The sequence below is a fragment of the Peromyscus eremicus genome, chromosome 6, assembly GCF_949786415.1.
Source record: "Peromyscus eremicus chromosome 6, PerEre_H2_v1, whole genome shotgun sequence".
Taxonomy (NCBI): domain Eukaryota; kingdom Metazoa; phylum Chordata; class Mammalia; order Rodentia; family Cricetidae; genus Peromyscus; species Peromyscus eremicus.
The window spans coordinates 117,363,697-117,385,851 of NC_081421.1; the positions used below are offsets into that span (position 1 = coordinate 117,363,697).

At 39.3% G+C, this 22,155-nt stretch overlaps 1 protein-coding gene across 2 annotated transcripts in view; it reads right to left on the reverse strand.

Annotated features, from left to right (window-relative positions):
- Prkacb (protein kinase cAMP-activated catalytic subunit beta) overlaps positions 1–17,733 on the reverse strand; it is a 92,157-nt gene extending 74,424 nt beyond the window's left edge. The window contains exon 1 of one of the 2 annotated variants that reach the window (XM_059266423.1): positions 17,472–17,733. In XM_059266423.1, coding sequence (XP_059122406.1) covers positions 17,472–17,517 — 46 coding nt within the window. In that variant the 5' untranslated portion in view covers positions 17,518–17,733. Of the gene's footprint in view, positions 1–17,002; positions 17,161–17,471 lie in introns of those variants that run through there. The other variant, XM_059266424.1, reaches the window with a different exon arrangement.
- Between the last annotated feature and the right edge of the window lie 4,422 nt (positions 17,734–22,155).

Genomic DNA, 22,155 nt, shown 5'->3' on the forward strand with positions numbered 1-22,155 from the left:
GTGTAAAAGTAACACATACTCAGTAGAAACTGATATTTTAAAATTTTGAATTTTCATTGTTTTCCAGGCTGGCAATATACATTAAGATACGTTCTTGAGATGCTGGGCAATGGAAGTGAGGTCCTGCTTCCAATCCACCACATGATACTCATACACTGTGTTGCTAAGTGATCATTGTGCTCAACACATTCTTACTTAAAATATTTTCAGCTTAACATGGATTTATCAGGAAACACTACCAAATTCTCGATGATTTAAGAGTAACTGTTTGAACTACTATGGCAAAGCACCCATTCTATCTTATACACTGTTGGTGGGAACATAGGATCAATGATAAAGTTATAAATATAACAGCAATTCCCAAACAAGATGACTATATTAGCTACCTATAAATAGTACTTTCTCAGTTTTGCGTGTATGTACATATTTGCTTGTTTATATAAACACCAAGGTCCTTTTCTGCTTCCCTCAATAATTTTACATAAGGTATGATTATGGAAGCTTCAACTTACCAGAACTGCAAGAAATCATGGTGAGTATCACGAGGAAATGACATGAACAAATATCTAGGGACTGACAAAAGGGACGGATGGTTTCTGGGGTGTCTCTTTTTGGTTCAAAGCTGTGTTTTCATTTATATGAACAATGGCAGCATGCCTGAGGTGGAGCATACAGTGAATGCCCCACACCTTTCCCTTCCCCTGTGATGGTAGAAGAGGGAAAGCTATAAAGTACATTTCCTGGACTCTATTGCTAAAGTTTGAGATACAAATTAAGCCACCTAGTATGAGCACTTCTATACTATCAGCAGAACTCCTATTAGCAGACACAGTGTGTGAGTTACTTTAGCTCTACTTTCTGAGTAACGGAAAAGGTCACATTAGTATTTTAAGACAAAGGTGACAGAAGCAGAGACAAAGACAGACAAAGTATAATTATAGTATTTGAGATTCTGGACATTGATAAAGTCCTAAAGTCAATCTTACTACTTTTGCTCTCAAATTACTGAGAATTATTTTTTCTTTCTTTTCTTTTCTTTTTTTGAGACAAGATCTTATTATGTAACTTCACTTGACCTTGAACTTGTGGTCCCCTTGCCTCCTGTCTCCCTAGTGACAGGATTACACCGTCTGCTTCAGTCCTTTTGAGTAAGCTTTCACAACTTGAAATAAAAAATAATAACAACAAAACCCTAATTCCAAAACCAAGAATAATTTACATTATTCTACTTTTATATGTATTAACTGCTTTCTGTTTATAAGTTTATTTTTAAGTTATGAGGGGAAAAAAAGCCTACGTCACTTTCTTCAATCAAAGAAATGAGTGTTATGGATGGTTTGAAATCACTCATGAGCAAACCTAACCAACAGATCACGTTGTGAATAATGAACAAAAGAGGGCAGCAAAGATGTCAAAAATGGCCGCAAACTAGTGTTAGACTCAAGACCACTGACATTGCACCCTACTGATAAAACACAGTGACCCTAAGATCTGTCCGGCAGAGCCCAGATCTTCCTGCTGTGGTCACTGCCAGTATCTTCTGCTGCTCAGTGACCTTGACAGACAGTTGCTGCTCGGAAACAGACCAGAGGGACCAATGTATGTTATTACAGGTTTTATCCTCAGTATCCAAACAGTTAATGGCAAAGAATAACCATAATAATGATGGAATTCTAATTATATGTAGAATTAAAATACATTCTAGAAATGGGTGACCAACAGTGTGACATAGCTCTTAATACTTATTGGAATTTATAAAGTAATAGTCTTACATTACAGTGTATTAAGTCATGGACAAATATAATGTCTAGAGAAACTGAGAAGAGCACAACTTAAAACCAACAAGTGAACACAAAGTGTTGAACAGGAAGATCTGAAACAAAGTGAGAAAATGATCTGTATGACAAAAACCACAGAAACAAGTGACAAGCAGAAAACCAAATACATTAGCGGATACCTCAGTCTATAAAGAAACTAAGCAGAAAACAAAATTGTTAGAGGTGATTAGCAAAACCTCAATTATTCTAGCAAAGTCCTTACACATAAGTATTGAGATGCTTAAAGATTATTAGGAAAAGTGTGTCATCTATATGCTAGTAAGAATTAATGGATGAACAAAACTAATGCCTGACAAACTCAAGAAGGAAGTTTATAAAGACACCAAATAACTATCATAGAAAAAAATCCTAAAATCACCATGTTAAAGTACAGAATTTATGTATTTAAAATGAAATTTGGCACACTGGCAGGAAACACACAGACCCAGTGAGATACTTCAAATGTCTAACTATAACTAACAGATTAAAAGATAATCAATAAAAATAAATAATACTGATCCACATAGTGACCAACTTTGTCTAAAACTGTGCGATGTTTGAGGATTGGGAGAAGAATGTAAGCAGGAAGTACAGCAAATATATTCTTCAAAATCAACAGGATATTTACCAGAAATAATTATACCCTATATAGTGGCTCATATGTCAAGTCCAAAAATTTTAAGAATGAAAGTCTTTCAAAATACATTCTCATCTCAATGAAATTAAACTAAAAAAAAACCCCACAAACATTTGAAAACAAAATATTAGAAGACATTAGTCAAAGAAAATGTCATAAAAATCTAAATATATAGGAAAACTTCAGCAAACTAAACTCACTTCTACATAAATGATGCAAAATGGTATTTCCCAACTAAGCTGAGCTTTTCCTAGATGTGAAATATTGGTTTAACATTCAAAACTCATAGCTGTAAAAGTAACTTTGAATAGATTCTCCAGTGTTCTAATTTGTTTTCTGTTGCTATGTAAACACCGTGACCAAAGGCGACTTGGAAAGCAATGGCTTACAGGCTCACACTTGCAGGCCACAGTCCACCACTGAGGGACGTAGGAGAGGCACTCAAGGCATGGCTCTACAGGCAAGAATCATGGAGGATACTACTTGCAGGCTTGCTCTCTGGCTGTGCGCTGCCAGCTTTCTTATGGCGCCGCTCCATCTGCTCAGGGATGCTGCCACCTTGTGAGGCTGGACCCTCACAGCAATCAATCATCTATCAAGACAATCTTCTACAAATAAGCCACAAGACAATCGGATATGAGCAATCCCCCAATGATTGGCTATGTCTGACAGCTGAAGCTAACTAGGCCACCCATTCTCTATTATATATGTACAGATTCTTATACATGTAAGTAATAATATTGTATACTCACATGTGTATATGAGATTATATACATATATTATATGATAGATACACAATATACAATTTGTGTAGGTCAGACAAAGAATAGACCTTCTTTAATCAGATAAAGGTGTCATTAGAGGAACACTCTTGAAAGGACATTGAGATCCTGAGCCTTCCTATAGCCTTCTGCTTTTGGGCTACCACAAGGTGAACTTTTGTCCTACCACATCTGACACCATGACGCAAAATGAATCTTTCCTCCTTGGAAGTTCTCAGGTATTCTGTCACAGCAACAGTAACAATAAAAATAATCTAATGCTACAAACACACACACACACACACACACACACACACACACAACTTATAATTAACAGAATTACCAAGATTCCTAGATAGGTCAGTATAAAATATCTCAGAACTTCAAGCAGAAGATGAAACATATTCTCCCTTATGAACATACGTGACTTCCCATCTGGTATCTGATTTTCACAGTGACATATGAGACATGATTATTACTAGAAGAGGAAGACAGTGAAAAAGGCAGACAGAAGACTGAAACAGAAGCCATGAAGAATGAGAGAGTAGTTCAGGGACTGCGGTAAAGAGTCATTATGCCGACAGCCCACTTGAAGATGACAATGGATTTACAGCACCCTTCTGCATGGCTTTCTCAAGTGCTCAACTCTTGGCTGACAGCATGGAGAAGGAGGATAGCTGAGTCTCTCAGAGTTGGGTTTTATCAAACAGATATGATAAAAAGAATTGCAAAGGCTTTTGGGTACCCTGTTATCACGACTGGTTAAGAAGGAAAATGAAGTGCGAGGCCTAGTGGATGAGTAGGTAAGAGCCTTTTAAAGGCAATCAGAAAGAAGGCACTGTGTTCAGAGAATGATAGCTACACAGACAGGCAATCAGGGAGCAGTTCATGAATATGACAAGGTTCTTGACGAGATGAGGTATCCAAATTATGACAAAGAAGGAGGTTACAGATAACAAAGCCAGATTTGTGAGACCTAATGATGATGGATGGTTATCCACACAGAATTTAAAGCCACTCAAATGAATGCAGGCCTTAAGAACTGAAGAGATTGTGAGATGTCCATGCTTTTGGTAAATGAGAATCTGCAAGCAAGACAAAGATTAAAATAACAGCAACAAGAGGTAGCCGTAGTACAGATGGGTGATGGATGCCTAAAATGAAGGAGTTTTCAAAAGGCAACAATTGTTCTAATCCAGTATCTACCTACCTCCCTAAGACCAATTTTCTTCTCCCAATTCAAGTGTTGTTAATTTGGGGTCTGGAGAGATGGCTTACTGGTTAAAAGTTTGTAAGAGTTAAGCATGGACATCTCACAATCTCTTCAGTTCTTAAGGCCTGCATTCATTTGAGTGGTTTCAAATTCTGTGTGGATAACCATCCATTTCAAGACTGCCTGTAACTCCAGCTCTAGAGGGATCTGACACTTTTGGGCTTCACAGGCACCTGCACACACACACACACACACACACACACACACACACACACACACACACCTTTAAAAGAAGTGATATGGCTTTGATACATTAAACTGCTCAGTACCAAAGAAAGGCAATCACATCAGGTAAAGTAGCTATTATCCCCAAATGGTCAATGTAGTAGAGTACCCCCCAATGGGTGGGGGGTAACAGGTGGGAGTTATAAACATTTCCAAAATAGAATTTAATTTAAAAGTTGTATGTACATGGGTGTTTTGCATGCATGAATGTCTGTGCACCATATGCATGCCGGGTGCCTGTGGAGGCTACATGAGGATGACAGACCCTCTGGAAATGAAGTTACAAATGTTTCTGAGACAGTATGTGGGTGCTAGGAATTGAACCCAAGTCCTCTGCAAGAGCACAAGTGCTCTTAACCACTGAGCAAGCTCTCCAGCCCCTGAATTTTGTATTTCTGTTACCCATTAAACCATGCATGATTTTAGTTTTCACCATAACATGAGCCAACAACCCTAGCACACCCTGGAGTCAAAACACTAAACAAGCTCTCCACTTCCTGTATGGATGAAATTGTCATCAGCCATTTTTCTGGACCTCTAGCCATACCATGCCTTTCCCACCATGAGGGACTCCATCCCTCAAGAACTGTAGGCACAGTTGCTAGACTCATCACCCATGCACTCCCAGAGATTAATGAAATATGAAGTAGCCAATGTCTAGCTCCTACTTAATAATGACAATCTCCCCTGAAAAGGGCACACATGCCTAGTATAACATGGGTCAGTTAATACTCATGAAGATAGAGGGAAAATGCAGAGCAGGCTTGGATGACAGAGCACAGTGATGTGTGCAATCTCAGAGTTTACCTCTATAAAACAAAATCTCCTTTAAGTTTGATCACTTACAGAAGGAAGCAAGTGAGCATCTCCCCAGCCAGAGGATGCAGATGGAGCCATGATGATGCAGATGGAGCCATGACTCTCAGACAGGATTTGTGACAGGGCTTTAAGAGCCATGTGAAAGATTAACATCAATGGCTCCTCTACTAATTATTCTAAAATGAAGACAGGATGCAAACTACTGTAGCAGGGACTGAAAGCCACAAGTTTCAGCGTAAAAGCTTCTAGAACAGTTATTGGAGGTCAGAGTGGAAGTTCATCACAATCCACAATCACAATCATCCACCTACAGCTTTGGTAGCTGGATTCTGGTTCCACATGATGAAGATGGCAATTTTAGTCATATAGAGGTATAGGATTCAATAAGTGATTTTAATGAAGTCCAAACTACCAAGGAGCTTTTTAAAATCAGAGTGCAGAAAGCTGACTGTGTAGGTATCTCCAGTATGTAAAAGAACAGAATTCAACATGGTATGATCATACAATGAGTAAGTGATTATAAACAATGAGTGACAGTGTCCTAGTTAATGAAATTAACAGGTCTACGTTTCCTAGAACTCACCTGCCTTCCACTTGAGTCCACATGCTTGCTGATGCTGTGCCCACCCCCTTCTCCACAGCAGCCTTCTGCAGGCTGTTTCCACCAAGGAAAAGGAATCATGTGGTACATCCACTATCCAGAAGCTCCTCTTTCAATGCCTTTGTTGATGCAAGTAAGGGTGATGACCTGCTTCCTGCTGGCACTGAGGATTATGTCCATGTAAGAAACATCAGGAAGATTTCAATACTGACCAAGGGATTGATGATGATTACAATAAAAAGAAACTAGTGAAGGCGTTTAAGAAGAAATTTGCCTGCAATGGTACTGTGATTGAGCATCTTCAGAAATGTAAATCAACTTCGGGGTGACCAGATTAAAAACATATGTCAGCTCCTGATAGACTGGGCAGGCTAAGGATGCCCAGCTGGCTGTACACGGGTTTCACGTGCCTGTAGCACTCTGATGCTTAAGTGAGGATTTTCTTGTAATGAGTAAATTTTCCCTTCTGTCACTTGCCACGGGTTTAAAACTCTCACAGCTTGTGTAATGTAACCATTTGGAGTCTACTTTTAACATGGACTAGTCTATCATGCAATAAACTGAAGAGAGCCATTTAAAGAAAAGTTAACATCTTTTAGCATTGAAGGATAGATGCTGTTGAAACTACAGTGAAGTCTTGATTTTGTGTTTGTTCTCTGCCTTGTAATTTTGTTATCACTGTATGTGATAAATATGTGTAAATACTAAAAAAATCTGCTACATGTAATGTTAAACCAATCTATTAAGTCATTTCATTGTCTAGAAAACTTCCTAGCCATGAAGTCCTGTAACTGTTTTGTACACATCATCTGTTTAGCACTTTTTAGTACTTCTGGCACTTCCGTGGCTTTTACTGATCCCTTAGCTGCTAAGGACGCTACACTACAAACTAGTTTGTGTAGTGGATGACATTCCTCCTTTTCCTTCTGACTGCTGTGAGCATTGATAGCAGCAGCTTTTAACCTTTAGGACCTGACCATGTTGGGGGTTGCATACCAGATATCCTGCATATCAGATATTTACATTACAATTCCTCACAGAAGCAAATGCAGTTATGAAGTAGCAATGAAATAATTTTATGGTTGGGGGTCACCACAACATGAGGAACTGTATTAAAGGATCACAGCATTAGGAAGGTTGAGAACCACTGATTTATAGTATCCCATAATGGTAGTTTTCAGATATTTGGATTAGGACTTTTGTGGTCCATATTGGGATGCACAGTAAGTTTCCTGGAAATTCCATGGCAGCAGCTTCTGTGGGGACTTGTTTTTAAGTCCAGAGGCTTGAACCACATCCCCTGCACATGAATATTTGCTTACTTTCATTCTCTCGCTGTCTCTTCCCATCTAGTTCCACTGTAGCTACAGATGTTGGCAGTTTCAGAAGACTTTTGCCCATTTGTGTTTCTATTCAATATTCAAAATATGGTGTAGATAATGCAGACGTTTAAGGGATGGGTATCTGTGCGTTAATGCTCTCTGGTAGGGTTGCTCTATAAGCAGATGGCTCAAACAGCTATGCACTCACAAAGCTGAAATGAACCAAAGTGAAAAGGAGGACTCCTGGGCAGTGTCTTTTGATCATAACATGGTAATTTTGAGGATGCTAGTGCTTTCTTCTAAACTGGCTGTAAAACTCATTCCAAATTACTCTTCCTCCATCAACCTGCCTGCCACAGACTCACATGCAACTATGTTATAGCAACCTTCCCAAGTATATTGGTAGGTATGTGTGTAATCTCAGAATGTAGAGGTAGCATGGTATGACCTATAACAACCCTATAATAACCCGGTAATGGTGGCTTCATTTACACTGCTTACACTTCTATAATAGGCCTCAGGGAAGGTCACAGGTTTTTGTTGTTGTTGTTGTTTTTTTTTGTGTTTTTTTTTTTTTTTGGTTTTTTTTTTTTTTTTTTTTTTTGGTTTTTCGAGACAGGGTTTCTCTGTGTAGTTTTGCGCCTTTCCTGGGACTCACTTGGTAGCCCAGGCTGGCCTGGAACTCACAGAGATCCGCCTGGCTCTGCCTCCCGAGTGCTGGGATTAAAGGCGTGCGCCACCACCGCCCGGCCTTTATGTCAAGTTTTTTTTTTTTTTTTTTTTGGTTTTTGTTGTTGTTTTAAGTAGTGTCTTTCTACATGCCCTCAAATACAAATCAAAACAGAAAGGAGTCTTGCTTCAGCTTTGCTTTTGCTCAGCAATCCAGTTAATTAGTTTGTTTGTAAGGGAAAGCTGTGTAAATCTTTTTATTTAAAATAAAATAGATTTGTATTTAAAAGCATACTTACTGACAGATACTGTTTATGCCCCACAGATCACACTGTCCAGTAAAGAAAACCACCGGGAAACAAGGTAGCTGGAGTGCTGCAAACACAGGTGTTACATTTTAAACCAGAACTCAACAGACAACTGCAGACTACTCAGGAATTCTGCACTCTTCCCTCTATAAACTCCCAGGCTTCCTTTCTGCCCTAGTACCAATGCCAGGCCCGTGTGTCCTACACCTTACCATAAACAGTTGTGAACAAGAATCAAGTCTCACTTAGCTACCCACTACACTCACTTTCATTGGCATCTATGCTTTGCACAGTGCCTGGTATGAAACAGACAGTAAGTACTGACTGAGAATGCTGAATGAATGACAGATATATGAGTATTTTTTTGTGTAAGTCTGAGTTGCAGGGTAATTTATCTCAGAACTACAGCTGAAGATGCAACATAATCTCCCCTATGAACACACATGACTCCTGATCTACAGGGAAGCTGAACTGGTATTCGAGGAGCTACATTACCAGCAGAGCCAGCCCCTATAAAGGAGCTATGGACTACCTGGACTAGCACACTCTTTCAAATCTGTGGCTTACACAGTCTTCTGCCCCTCCCTGGGCACCTACTAAAAAATAACGACAAATTTGATAAAGTGAGACCATAAATTAGTATAAACCTCAAACACTGTCTTAATTTTTAAGGATGAAATCTACATAGAAAAGACAAGTTTGCTGAATAGTACTCTATTGTGTATATGTACCACATTTTTTTAATCCATTCTTCAGTTGAGGGGCACTTAGATTGTTTCCAGGTTCTGGCTATTATGAATAATGCTGCTATGAACATAGTTGAGCATTCCTTGGGTATATGCCCAAGAGTGGTATAGCTGGGTCTGGAGGAAGGTTGATTCCCAATTTTCTGAGAAACTGCCATACTGATTTCCAAAGTGGCTGTACAAGTTTGCACTCTCACAAACAGTGGAGGAGTGTTCCCCTTGCTCCACATCCTCTCCAACAGAAGCTGTCTTCAGTGTTTTTGATCTTAGCCATTCTGACAGGTGTAAGATGGTATCTCAGAGTCATTTTGATTTGCATTTCCCTGATGACTAAGGATGTTGAGCAATTCCTTAAATGTCTTTCGGCCATTAGAGATTCTTCTGTTGAGAATTCTTTGTTTAGCTCTGTAGCTCATTTTTTAATTGGACTGTTAGGTATTTTGAAGTCTAGTTTCTTGAGTTCTTTATATATTTTGGAGATCAGCCCTCTGCCAGATGTGGGGTTGGTGGAGATCTTTTCCCATTCTGTAGGCTGTCATTTTGTCTCACTGACCGTGTCCTTTGCCCTATAAGAGCTTCTCAGTTTTAAGAGGTCCTATTTATTAATTGTTGCTCTCAGTGTCTATGCTATTGATGGTATATTTAGGAAGTGAAATCCTTTGCTAATGCATTCAAGACTACTTCCTACTTTCTCTTCTATCAGGTTTGGTGTAACTGGATTTATGTTGAGGTCTTTGATCCACTTGGACTTGAGTTTTGTGCATGGTAATAGAGATGGATCTGTTTGCAATCTTCTGCATGTTGACATCCAATTATGCCAGCACCATTTGTTGAAGATCCTTTCTTTTTTCCATTGTACAGTTTTGGCTTTTTTGTCAAAAATCAGGTGTTCATAGGTGTGTGGATCAATGTCAGGGTCTTCAATTCAATTCCATTGGTCCACATGTCGGTTTTTATGCCAGTACCAAGCTGTTTTTATTACTATAGCTCTATAGTAGAGCTTGAAGTCAGGGATCATGATACCTCCAGAGGATGCTTTATTGTACAGGATTCTTTTAGCTATCCTGAGTTTTTTGTTTTTCCAGCCAAACTACTGCAAACACATGAAATGTGGACCAATAAATGAGGAGCCCCCATGGTATTAGACTAGGCCCTCTCGATAGGCAAGACAGATGTTTAGCTTGAACTGTTTAGGGGACTTCCCAGGCAGTGGGATCAGGACTGTCCCTGATGCATGAACCGGCTCTTTGGAGCCTAGTGCCTATGGTGGGACACTTTGCACAGCCTTGGTGCAAGGAGGATGGGCCTGGACCTGCCTCAACTGAATGTACCAGGCTCTGCTGACTCCCCATGGGAGACCTTGCCTTGAAGGAGGTAGGAATGGGAGGTGGGTTGTGGGGGAAGGCTGAGAGGGGCAGGAGGAAGGAGGAGAGGGGATCTGTGATTGGTAGGTAACACAAATAGAAAAATCTCTTAATAATAAAAAAAAATGAAAAAGAAAAGTCAGGTTTACCATAAACGTTCAGACTGAAATTCAACAATTGCCTTAAAAGAAAACAAAAATTTCAGAAGTCACCAAAAGAGTCAGCATGTGAATCTGGAACATGACCATAAAATGTGACATTCCTAGCTTGCTGTAGCAAGCCCAATAAGACATGGCATCTATATTGGATTTCAACTAAGCTAGTGCAGTAAATTCAATTGGTGCTTTTCTGTTTTTAGAAGAATCCCAAATCTAACTCCCAAAACCATTTGCTTAAACATAGAACAGTCAATCTAATTTATGACAAAATACTGTCTTTCATAAAGTAACTCATTGCCTGCATCCCATATACTAAAACACACTAAAGGACACCGGAGCTAAATGACCAAATCAAGGCCAACCATTTATTTTGAAAACCCACATTGTATCACATCTCTCTCCCTCCTTGACTTCAAAGTCTATAACAGTTGTTTTTAGGATCCCATTCTGAGTCTTCCCATGAGATGGCCTCTGTCCTTTCTTCAGTTCTTTCCTTAGACAACCTCTATCACCAAGCCCATACATAAACTACCATTTAGTTATAACAATTTACTTCCTAAACTTGACATTATGCTCTTCCTCTCCTTCGAATTGCTCCTATACTTCCTCTGGTGGATGTTTCTCATTTTCAGTATCCCACTACAGGTCCATCTCTTAGAAAGTCTTTTTTGAATCTCATCTACCTCATCCCAGTGGAAGAGACCATTCCTTCTCTTGGCTCCCCTACTAATCTTTTATGAATAATATTTTTATTGTTGCTTTATGTTTTTCTTTTTGAGAATATAACCAATCCTTATACTTACATATACTCTAACACATATTGGCTCACCTCTGTGTACTGAATAAATGAATGGAAGGATAAGGGAAAATATTATATACAGTGTTTTATGTCTGTGTTCAGGTTTCTCATGATATAAGGCAGGCTAGCCTTTAATTCATGATTCTCCTGCCCCAGTCTATCTATTACTGGTATTACAGGTGTGTGCCACCACTTCTGTTGGAGGAATGTACATGAATGTGATATGTATGTGAGTCTGGCTACATATATAAGGATCAAAGGGAAACAGCTGTTAGTCTTCAACAACCTTGTTGGACCGAGAGTCTCTATTGTTTGCAGCAGAGTACACCAGATAAGCTGAAGCTTCCAGGGTTTTCCTGTCTTGCCCCCACTCCCCTCTCACCATAAAGAACTGAAATTACACTACTGTGCCTGGCCTCCCATGAGTTCTGGTGATTTGAACTCAGATCCTCATGCTTGCATGACTAAACATTTCATCCACTGAGCTGACTCTCCAGCCCTAGAAGAAGTATGTTTTTAAAGAAAGATTAAATGTTGTAAATAATACAGTACTGATGTACATATATTTATCATCTATAAATTCTATATTTTTCTATTTAAAATAAGTTTTCACTGCAATTTATGATACATTTACCTGAGGAAATTTGGCCACTAATCTATGCTAGCATTTATTAGTCTCTGCCTATGTTCTTAATCGTATAAATTATAATAATTACTTTATTTTGTTAATTCAATTAAGTATCAGAATTAACTGTGGTTAACTTGTAACTGTCTGTGAGGATCTTAACAGCTACTCTGGCTTACCCACACTCTTCTCTAGGGCTGCCTCTGCCTCTCCGCCATGGCCGACTTTTCTAACAGCTACTCTGGCTTACCTACACTCTTCTCCAGGGCTGCCTCTGCCTCTCCGCCATGGCTGACTTTTTTAAGCTGGCTTTCATGCTTCCCATTTATCCTGCTGCCAGCAAAGGCAACAACAATCTGTCTATGTCCTGTGAGAGGAGCCTTCACAGAACAGGAAAAATGATTCCCAAACAGGAGGTAGTGTTGAACAGTAATCCATGCAAAGTTAAAAATCAAGAACTAGGCCGGGCGGTGGTGGTGCACGCCTTTAATCCCAGCACTCGGGAGGCAGAGGCAGGTGGATCTCTGTGAGTTCGAGGCCAGCCTGGACTACCAAGTGAGTTCCAGGAAAGGCGCAAAACTACACAGAGAAACCCTGTCTCGAAAAACCAAAAAAAAAAAAAAAATCAAGAACTAAATGAGATCATATGTGTTATCAATCAAAATTGAGTTCGATATTTTGACTTTTTCTTCAAACCCAAGACTATTCCCAAATACCTCTGACAATATACTGAGAATCTGCTTCTAATTATCCTTTAAAAATCGATCTGATAAATAAAAAATTCTAAGACATAAGCAAGATGCAGGAGAATACTAAATTCATTTCTTGTCAACATTTGATCCTAGACAAGTTTTTCAACTTAAGTATACTTTTGTAGCTAGAGTTTTCCTGCCTGGCCCACAGTCAGGACAAATCTCTGTCACCCGCCAGTCCCACAGCCACTCAGACCTGACCAAGTAAACTTAGAGACTTATATTGGTTACAAACTGTATGGCCATGGCAGGCTTCTTGCTAACTGTTCTTACAGCTTAAATTAATCCATTTCCATAAATCTATACCTTGCCACATGGCTCGTGGCTTACCGGCATCTTCACATGCTGCTTGTCATCGTGGCAGCTGGCAGTGTCTCTCTGACTCAGCCTTCTACTTCCCAGCTTTATTCTCCTCCTTGTCCCGCCTATACTTCCTGCCTAGCCACCGGCCAATCAGTGATTTATTTACTGACCAATCAGCAACACACTTGACATACAGACCATCCCACAGCACTCTTATATTTATTACTAAGTACCAACAAAAGGAACTTCAAGGAACTCCATGAGTATATACAAATTACTAAACTTTGTTCACCAACTTTATAAATTGTTACTTAGAAGAAATGTTGACAGTTTTGAGGAAAACATAAGTCTAGAATTTTGTTCCTCTAAATACACTCATGATTACCAAATTACCAAAATTAGAGAAAGAAGGGATAGCATTTTTATTATATGTAAAGACAGCTCTGTCAAAAGCATGGCCTGTCAATACACCAAACACCAACTAGATAGGTACAAGGTAAAATCTCAGTTCTTCAGAGGCAGCAGCTGCATTTTAAGTTTGCAGTAGCTGCATCTGGGTAGAAACCACTTCACTTAGCATTGTAAGTGGAGAGCATGCCTATCATCATAGGAGCTGGATTAGATAGAACCATTTGAAATAATAGTAAGATGCAAAATTCTAAACACATTAATAATAGCAATGTAACTTCAAATGACTTTTTGGCTTGCTACCTAACAGGAATGTAAGGTACACATTTAGAAATGAATAATAAACAAACATACAGCAATGAAGGATCTAAGGGTATAAAGTTATATATGGTTAATTCAGAATTTTTACCACATGGAAAATGAAATACCTACAAGGTAATTTAGCCCTTCATTTTACAGATGATGACATGAATCCAGAGAATGGGGCAGGAAAGATAATCTCTCTTATTTTAGACAGTTAGAAGATCCAAATAAAGTCACTATTGAAAGCAGTCACAATGTGATATAACTGATAAATTGAAACAAAGTGTGAGCTGTTCTGTGGGTCCTGAACTTGACTTTGCACTGGATACTCAGATTGCTCAGCATAACCCCTTGGGATCACAGGTTCTGAGATCAGCTTGCCTAAGTTCAAATGTCACTCCTTTATCAGCTACTATGCAGCCTTAAACAAGTTATACATCATTTCTTTACCCATTTTTTGAAAATGACAGAATACTGGAACCACTCCATAGGATTTGAAAAGATATGTATGACAGTGCAAAGCACCTAGAGAAATAGACATTCACTAGTTCTCAAAAAATGTTAAGAAGTTTGCATTTGTTGAACCTGCTCCTTTAATGACTTTCTCTGATCAACTTCTATTGACTTTCAAGGTCTTTTTTCTCTTCCTCTTTCTTTTGAGGCAAAGTCTCACAATGGCACTACTACTCACTTAAACTTCCTATGCCTCCCAGATTCAAAGAAACACCTCCCAGATTAAAAGAAAAGCATGTGGTTTTGTATTATTAAGGTATGTGAGTAACATAATTAATTCAAATTAAAACAGTCTTGAATTACAAGGACTGAAAACATCTCTGAGTCTCTAGGCCTTCTGTTTCTAAACATTTATGGTTCTGTGTATTAACTGATGTTTAAATAACTACACTCAAATTTTGAAAGGCATTTATTTCAAGAGTAATTTTAAAAACACATAGGAGAAATATATAATGGCAAAAGTTGTTCTTTGAAACACCCCAATTCTCTAAGGAACTCAAATTAATTTATCTGTAGAAGTTGTGGAGATCAGAATGGAGTCCTTTAATTTTGTGAGTATAGGGGGAAGGTTTTAATGAGTGCAACACAAGCCCCCAGATAGTCAAAGCTAAAACAAACAAACAAACAAACAAACAAAAAAGCCAACAAAACGAAACACCAAAATAATCCCTTCTCATTTATCTTTATGCCCAGCTTCATTCTTTGGGAGTATTTTTAGAACTAAGCTCTAGAATTACCTGTCTGTGGGAGGCTTATTCCTCGTCAAACTGAAAATCTTACCTTCATATCTTTAATTAGCTCTTCAAATCAAATACTTCCCTACTGATAATTTTCTGAGTTCTAATTTTACTTTCAGAATGTTAGTGCTTACATTTTACCTTTCAGCTGACACTAGATAGTAAAATTTTAATGTTTTATGCACAGGGTCCAAAACTAAACTCCAAACACCTGGTACATATTCTGAAAGAAGATGGATTAATTATTTAATTAATTAATTATTAATGCAGGATGCAGTCAGAGCATCAGAGCTGTGCTTTACTGTTAATAATAGGACCACAACCCTCGAGGTCTAGCACTTGAGCCTTGAGACGGGATGAATGCATAGACTGAACTCTTAAGATCATGTATATTTCTAAAAGTTTATTCTGTGTATCAAGAAAAATTTAAATAATTACATTCAAATTTTGAGCCACAAAATTTTAAGAGTAATTCATTTGAAAAATACACAGAACAGTGAGGTACGTAATGATCAGACGTGTTCTGTCATTAAGCTTTAAAATATAACACAATTTCTTCGCTACACAAGAACACCAATACACATCAGCTAATGTTGCTCCAAAGGAAACCACAAAAGCCAATCCACAAGTCTCATATGATCTTCCTATGACATAATATTTGCTATTTAGTTTGACACTCCACATTTTTTCAAACTTGTATAATGATCTTCAGTTTCTATTAATAAACTTACACAAGATTTTGTCATAGCTACCAGTTTAAATTAACACTATCTAGGGGAAAACTGGTTTGGAAGCTTAACAGCAGAAATGTATAGATAACAGGAGAGAGGACTACCATTAAAGATACAAGAACTGTATAAGCACTTGCTAAGAAAATCATTGGGCTGATTTAACTATCAAGCACATTTTCATAACATAATTATACACATTGTATAAAAGATAAAGAGAAATAGCAATGTGAAGTGGGCATAAAACTTTGTCATTCTTCATCCTTTGTGAATCAGTACAATTAGGCACCACATTTGCACAATTAATAAAGAACATGGAAATCCTACTTCTACATTGGCTTTTCAAAGTCTCCGTGTCACATGCTCATTAACAGTTTGTACGCTGCTCATGTAACTTTCTGGAACAAACCTTATTGATGAAATATAAACCATAAAATCTGACTTTGTTTTTTACATTACATAAAATGAATAGCTAGACCCTCTTCAGTCAATTCAATTCTGCTTTATTCATATAGACCAAAAGCTGCTTGTTTCAAGATAATTATAAGGTTAGCTTCATTCTTCTGTTATAAACACAGACACAATGGGAGATATTATTTACATAAACATGAACTAATTGTCAGGCTTACTTCAAGTGCTGAGACGCCATTTACCTATGGCAATGTAACAAACAGCAAGTACCTTTAATTATTCTGAATTATAAAACCTATTGAACCCTATAATGGCACACAATTTTTCCTTCACAACCTATTACACTATACATACACACACACATTGTGTGTGTGTGTTTATATATAAAACCATATTGCCAAACAGAAATTCAATTTCCACAATCTTTTTGTCTTGAGATTTGTTGTAAAGTACTGAATGCTTGCATTGAATGCTTGCTCTCAAAAGAAACCAACCAACCCTGTCTGGAAGCATTTCAACTCCGAAAGACCTTTAAGTTTTACAGGCACCCTGACACATTCCTGGATGTCTAGAGTAAAAGCAAACCTAACTTTTTTTTTTTTTCTCAAGTGAATAAAGTTGCTGCTTGTGTTTATGGTTGTCAGCTCTAATCAACAGGATTTAAGAAAGATCCTTCAACACCGAGGGTTAACGTCACCTTTGGAGACCTACACCAGCACTCACCTTGTGGTAAGATTGGGATGGATCCAGGAGATGAAAGAAAAAGAGCCAACTCAACCCAAAAGCACTACCTGTAGCTCCCTAAAAGAGGGCCAGGGTGTTGGGGGCGCTGGGAGAAGGGAGAAAGAGCCAAAGGGTGCGATCACAAAAGGGACTTCTTTCCAAGGACCATATTTGGGGAAGCGTTCCAGACCGCGGCAGTTCTCCTCGCTCTAGTAAGAAAGGGAATCACTGGGATCGCTCTGTCCGCCCTCCCTCTTTCCAAAGAGCCCCGGCGCTTGGCCCTCACCCCCAGGCCTTAGTGGGGGAGGGGACAGAGAAGAAGGCGGCCGGTCTCCGGGGCCCCTGGAACTGCTAGGGGCGCCGCTGCCAGGCCTGGCCGGTGCCTCGCGGCCTTGGAGGACTCTGGCCCGGGGCGCTGCACCGCGGCCCATCCGGCGGGAACCCAGCCCCGGTCTTCAACTCAACTCACCGCTCTCCACCTCGCTGCCTTTCTTGGCGATCGCAGTGTTCCCCATGACCCGGGAGACGGCGAGCAGGGGTGACGGAGGGGAGGGGACCGGGGCCGTCCCGCCGCCCCGCAGTCTGCAGCAACTCCCGCTTTTGCTCAGCTCCCACAGACCCTGGAGCACGGCGGCAGGGTGCGCGGAGCAGCCGGGTGTCGGGGAGAGAGATGCGGAGAGCTCCCGGGCAGCGACAGAGACTGTGGCGGTGGCGGCGGCGCGCAGACACTCCCCCTTCCCGAGCCCGCCCTCCAGGCGCGCCCCCGGCACCGCGCGTCCTCGGTAGCCACACACTCGGAGCGCGACCTCGAGCCCGGCGCCTCTTCGCGGGCGGGCGGGCGCGCCGGAAGTGACGTCGGCGCGAGCCCCCCGGCGGGCGGGAGTCCTTCTATGCCGGGCTGGAGCGGTGACCGAGCGATCTCTGCGGTTGCTTGACTTGAGCTCCGAGGCCAATACCGAGGAAGCGGGGAGACATGGAAACCGTTAGCTTGGAAGAACCGCGAATCCTTCCTCGGGGTGGCATCCGCTGCCCTAGAGCCGGGCGGGGGGCACAGAGCCGGGGCTCGGCCTGCTCCTGCTTCCGAGTGGCGTGGGTTCCGCACGAGAGAGATCCTTCTAGGTGGCAGGAGGAACCTGCATGCGCCCCTCTGCTTCCTGCAGACCCTGCTGATCTCAGGTCAGCATCAGCTCCCAACTGTCACTGGAGCTTCTTACTTCGCTTTTATAGGTATTCTCCCAGCACACCAGGTCCACTTACTTCTTGACAGGTTATTCCTTTCGCACTCCATGGTCCCACCGATTTCCTAAGTGGAAATGTTACTAATTTTACTCAAGTACTGTTCTGTGCATCATCACAGTTACCAACTTCATGTGCAGATTTCAAAATAAACACATTCCCAATTGTTTGTTGTGCTTTTATGCATCTTAGAATACTTGAATTTTCTGTGACCCTGTTAGGTAATCACATACCCCTCTGGTAGTTTCTGTTCTGTATTCTTTTGAGCTTTTCTATGGAAGCACACAGTCCAAATTTAGAACAGAAAGATTAACTTCTGAAAGGGCAGAAAACATGTAAATTTATTTTTTGTCTTCGGGGCACAAGCACAGTTGACTTTAATGGGTGGATGGCTGTTGACTTTAAAGTAAGCTGAAGAGATTTCTCAGTATGTTTTTTAAGTTTTGTTACTGAAAAAAAGGCAGCGGCAACTGGAAGATTCTAAACAAATTCATTTTATTTTTTACTGTCAATTATGTTAAATTACCAAACATGCACACCAGGTATGTTGCATTCTAAGAGTTATACTAATAGTAACTAGTTTATCCTTATAAGGTCCCTATGAAAATGTAGTACTACCATTATTGTTTTACTTACAATCCAACTGAGGCCCAGAGACGTTAAAGGACTTATCCTAGGTTGCACAACTATTGCCTAATTAGAAGGATTTGAAATGAAGAAGGTAAAAACATACCATCTCAGAAATGCCAGATTGGTATATTGATTATTTCAATTGAAAATAAATTGAAGACTTATACCTCAGAACAGACCATTCGTCCCCTTTCATTATAGCAAGCCATACTGTTTTGGGAAGACATCCTTTGTATACCAAGAACAAGAAGTAATGTTAATCACTTAGAAAGGTAGGATCTTAAAAGATGGCTCATCAGGTAAAGCTTTTACTTGGCAAGCTTGAGAAGCAGATTTCTATTTCTAGAGACTGCTTAAAAGTTGGGTGAAGGGCTGGAGAGATGGCTCAGCGGTTAAAAGCACTGGCTGTTCTTTCAGAGGACCTGGGTTCAATTCCCAGCACCCGTATGGCAGCTCATAACTGTAGTTCCAGGTTCAGGTGATCTGACACCTTCACACAGACATGCAAGCAAAAACATGAGTGCACATGAACAAAAATAAATAATTAAAAAATGTGTTTTTTAAAACATAAGTAAAGTCAGGAGGGTTGCTAGCTACCAGTACTGGAGGTAGGGATGGAATCCTGAGAGCAAGCTCACTAGCCAGACTAGGGTAGCCAGAGGGTGGAAACTATGAACTCCTCATTATATAAGGGGGAAAAGATGGAGGGAGACATCTGACATCCATCTTGAATCTGCACATGCACGCATGTGCACACACACTTCCACACACAGGTGTGTCCCATATACTTGAACATGCATACACACATATATAAAAGGAAGTTATGTATACTCTAAGTAAGTAAAAAAGATTGAGCTTTGCAAAAAAAAAGACATCTTCCTTTTTTCTGTCCATTTTAATAGTAAAGTAAATTATTTGTTCATAATACAAAAAATATGATGAGCAATTTTGAACGTTTTGTCATCTTTATCATCATCTTTTGTTTACACTGCTCATTTAGTCATCATGATTTACTAAATAGTTGTCTGCCCTATTATTAGAGACCCATGATTGGAAATAATGGTAAAGAAATTGTCAAATTATACATACTTTTATCATTCCAGCTAGTCATTGGACGTATATACATATTTTATAGGGCCAGTAGGAGTATTCTAGGTAAATATGCTTCACAAGTAAAGTATGGTTACTTGCTAATTAATATTAATAATCACTTATAATTGCATACATGTTGCTTTTGATTATTAGAAAAGCATTCTCTATGGGAATCCATTATTCATGTACTATCTAAAAGACTATGTCAGGATCATATTTTTATGAATTTTACAAATGGCAAAAATCTTTAGCAGTCCAGCTGTCTTTGGATGATTGAAGAATGGAACACTTGCTGTCTTTGGCTACCAATCACTTTGCTATACCATAGTCAAGCATGAGGTAAACCTGTACTTTGCTTCTCTATGGGCCATCACAGTAGGAAATGGGCTGTGCAGAGAAAGACTATTTCTATCCATATCATATTTTTATTAACCTGTGAGCATGCAGTGCTGTGTAGTAGGGAACTGCTTTGGAAATTCTTTTCCTTGTTTTTTAAATTCTTTGTAAAATCATTTTTTGTTATTTTTGTATCATCATCAAAACAAAGCCTACCAAAGCAAAGGAGCTTATTTATATATAAAACACATATATAATACAATACATATTACTTGAATTCTTTCATATAAATAGATGCTGAAAAGGATTAAGTAATTTGGCATAGGTCATTCAATTGGTAAGTGCTGAAACAGTACCTTGTATTTCATCATTGTACAAAGCAACCATGACCTCAATCCTAATTCAGCTAAGATTTTATTGTCTCTATTTTACAGATGAGAAATACGGCTTAGGAACAGTGAGGCATGAGCATTTCTGCTCCCAGGTCCCATTGACTCAGGGGTGAGAAACAAGAAAAAAAAAGTAAATGAATATTTATATTCTAGATGTTATTTATAATGCCAACTTCTTACATTGTTTACTTGATTGCTAAGAATTTTTGAAATACAGAATCCTCCAACATGATGTATACCAAGGAAAAACACTTTTTTTTTTTCTTTTACCAGGCCGGATAAACAAATGGATCATTCTTTGTATGGCCAAGCTATTTTGCTTTTGTATCATTTTATATCACATAAGTATAAGCAGGGGCTTATTTAGTCATCATAGAATTATAGTTATTATGAATCTTAATTCACATAATCTAATATTTCATTATTGTGTAGTTATGTCCTAAACCAAAGGATATCAAATTGATTATCAGGTAAAAGGCATAATGATATTTTCCAAATGAAGAAGTCATTTTATAATAAGTTAGAAACATGAAAATTGCTCAGATAATTCTAATACACGATAAAGTTTTCTTGTTAGGCAGAATCAGACCACTATTGTTCAAGATTAATTTATTATCCAAGGTGTATTATTCATCTTTTTCAAGAAACGAAGTTAAGATAGCTGGCTGTGATTAAGTAATTTGCTCAAAGAAAGAAGAAGACAATGGTTAAAGTCCAAATGGAATTATGGCATGTCATTTTTGCAGAAGCACTAGTCCACAAACTCAGAATGTTGGTAAAAAAGAGAAGCCAGAGGGAGATGGAAAACCAACAATATATTTGTCATTTCCCATGTGTAACATGCTCATGCTTATGTTTGATCTGGATGTTCTGATTTCACTATTGTGTCTGAAGAAAGTACACGTGAGATTGTTAGGCTGTGTATTTTTTGACTTGTATTGCCAGAACAAAGATAACACCTAAACTTGCAAAACTTCTGCTGCTCTGTGAAATCCCCAAACTTAACACAAAACCTTTCATGAATTCTCAGCTTTTCTATTGGGAGCCTTTCTTTCACCAAAGCCAAAGGTGGAAGTTTGGCCTACTTTATGAATTTATAATCATAAAGAGAGTGTGGTATAGTGGAGTTGTCTTAGGGTTTCTATTGCTGTGAAGAGACACCATGACCATGGCAACTCTTATAAAGAAAATCGTTTACCTGGGGCTGGTTTACAGTTTCAGAGGTTTAGTCCATGGTCATCATGGAGAGAAGCATGGCAGCATGTAGGCAAATGTGGTGCTGGAGAAGGAGCTGAGAGTTCTACATCTGGAACCCCAGGCAGCAGAAGGAGAATTGTATCACTGTGTGTGGACCCTCCACAGTGATACACTTCCTCCAAGAAGTCCACACCTCCTAATTGTGCCACTATCTATGGGCCAAGCATTCAAACACATGAGTTTATGGGGGCCATACCTATTCAAACTACC